The sequence below is a fragment of the Phoxinus phoxinus genome (genome assembly GCF_949152265.1).
Source record: "Phoxinus phoxinus genome assembly, chromosome: 18".
In the NCBI taxonomy this organism is placed as follows: Eukaryota; Metazoa; Chordata; class Actinopteri; order Cypriniformes; family Leuciscidae; genus Phoxinus; species Phoxinus phoxinus.
Window position 1 is genome coordinate 1813452 of NC_136893.1, and position 2500 is coordinate 1815951.

The window sequence follows — 2500 nt, forward strand, 5'->3', positions numbered from 1 at the left end:
TCAGTCCAAACCCCACAGATTTGTTCAGAAGCTCTAGGAATGGAAGTGAAATTCTCCAATATAACCGATGCTCAGATAAAGTGTCACGAACTGCTCCGAGACACGACGATTGAGGATCCAAATGCAGTTTTATTGAAAGGGTAATCCATAATCGTAGTCGAAAACAGGCAAAGGTCATAAACACCGGGTACCGTATTTTCCGGACTATAAATCACACTTTTTATAGTTTGGCTGGTCCTGCGACTTATAGTCGGGTGCGACTTATATATCAAAATTAATTCATACTGACTGAGATGAAGCAAGAGAAAACATTACCGTCTACAGCCGCGAGAGGGCGCTCTAGTTAGCGGAGTTGTTCAGAAGCGACACCGAGGAAGAACTCGATGTATTCAGTGTTGTTGAGTGAGATCGGGAGCTTGGTGAACTTGCTGACCGGTAACTTGTTGGACTCGCTGGCTAATGTTAGTTTAGCCTATTCAGCCTCCCAGATATATGTTCTTTATGCTGTTGTGTCGCTGAATAACTGTTAATGTGTTACGCTAACACACCGGACACTATTCAGCTGTTGTTCTGTGTTGTGCAGCTGAATAACTTGCCTTCCAGATTAAATGTCTGTTCTTGGTCTTGGATTTTGTGAAATAAATTTCTAAATAAATGTGACTTATAGTCCAGTGCGATTTATATGTTTTTTTCCTCTTCATGACGCATTTTTTGACTGATGCGACTTATACTCCGGTACGGTAATCAGGGTCAAACGGGCACAGGCAAAATCAGAGGAAACCAAGAAAACCGGACAGAAGATCAAGAACCAAGATAAAGAAAACCAGGAGAATGCTTGGAATTGCAGTGTGACACTAAACAAGACTTCGCAGGGAATGACAGAACGCACCAGCCTTATATAGGGTGAGCAAACCAGAAGATGAGACACAGGTGAAAACAATGAGAGAACTATGGGAGATGTAGTTTGTGAGGGAATGCCAATAGTCTGTTGTGTAGTGGTGGTCACTCCAGCTGGTGACCGTTACAGAAGGACAGAGTCTCACCACGGCTGCAGAGGAGCGATCCGAAGTGTTGTGACGTCCCGGCATCCGGCTCCCAGAGCCCAGATCACCTCCTGTCCCGCCGGATCCGACGCGCTTCTGCAAACACCAGAACAGCTGCTGTAGTATTTATTCATTCAGTCGTCGTATTCATACCGTGCGTTCACACCGCCGCCGGCGAGAGCAGCAAAATTCGCTCTCGGCACCCTGCCAACGACGCCGTGGAAAGATTCGTGGACGCTCTGGTGCTTTGACGTAGATCGAATGCTTGGTCTTTTTTTAAACTTTATTTAAAGCAAACAAGCATGTCGATCGTTATTTTCGCAGAAAATTGATAGATGGAAAGAACTTAACAATTATAGTGACATGTTTGCTAACGAAATAAACCAATTAAAAGCCGTTTGTGTGGTGTGGCTTTTGTGTTCATGGTTAAGTGCTATTCTAATTTCCATTCCCGCTGAAAAACAAGCGTTCTAGCGCGAAAATCTTGCCTATAAATAGTGTTACGCGCCTTCTTATCAAGTTCAAATGATCAACCTCTCCTCTATTTTGCTTGGGAACTAATGTGGTCGGAACCAAAGTTTACACTGCGTTCCCGGGAATCCTCTCAAACGGAGCACTTCTACTTCTACCATAAAGTTGACCTGACACTTCAACTCTCCTCGCCGCTCTCGCCGTCCAAGACGTGCCGCGCCGCCGGAGCTCGCGGTGTGAACACACAGATAGTGTTTAGTCATGTCAACCCGCGACTCTACCTGCGCGACTCCACCGAGTAAAGCACTTAAACGCTTAGTTAGACAGACATACAGACAGACAGACAGACAGACAGACAGACAGAAAGACAGACAGACAGACAGACAGACAGATAATCAGACAGACGGATAGACAGACAGACAGATAGACAGACGGATAGACAGACGGATAGACAGACAGACAGACATACAGATAAACAGACAGACGGATAGACAGACAGACAGATAGATAGACAGACGGATAGACATACAGACAGACATACAGATAGACAGACAGACAGACAGACAGACAGACATACAGACAGACATACAGACAGACAGATAGACAGACAGACAGACAGACAGACAGATAGACAGACAAACAGACATACAGATAGACAGACAGACAGACATACAGACAGACAGACAGACAGACAGATAGATAGATAGATAGATAGACAGACAGATAGATAGACAGACAGACAGATAGATAGATAGACAGACAGACGGATAGACGGACGGATAGACAGACAGAAAGACAGATAGACTGACACATAGAAAGACAGACAGACAGACAGACAGATAAACAGACAGACGGATAGACAGACAGACAGATAGACAGACAGACGGATAGACTGACACATAGAAAGACAGACAGACAGACAGACATACAGATAGACAGACAGACAGACATACAGACAGACATACAGATAGACAGACAGACAGACA

General features: G+C 44.8%; 1 protein-coding gene across 1 annotated transcript in view; it reads right to left on the minus strand.

Moving 5' to 3' along the window:
* Nucleotides 1-2500, minus strand: part of LOC306985995 (F-box only protein 41) — a gene marked incomplete at its 5' end in the record, with an annotated part of 17569 nt that overhangs the window by 5841 nt on the left and 9228 nt on the right. The window contains one exon of the mRNA XM_079588827.1: nucleotides 1044-1139. Within this exon, the coding sequence (XP_079444953.1) occupies nucleotides 1044-1139 (96 nt within the window). The remainder of the gene's footprint in view (nucleotides 1-1043; nucleotides 1140-2500) is intronic.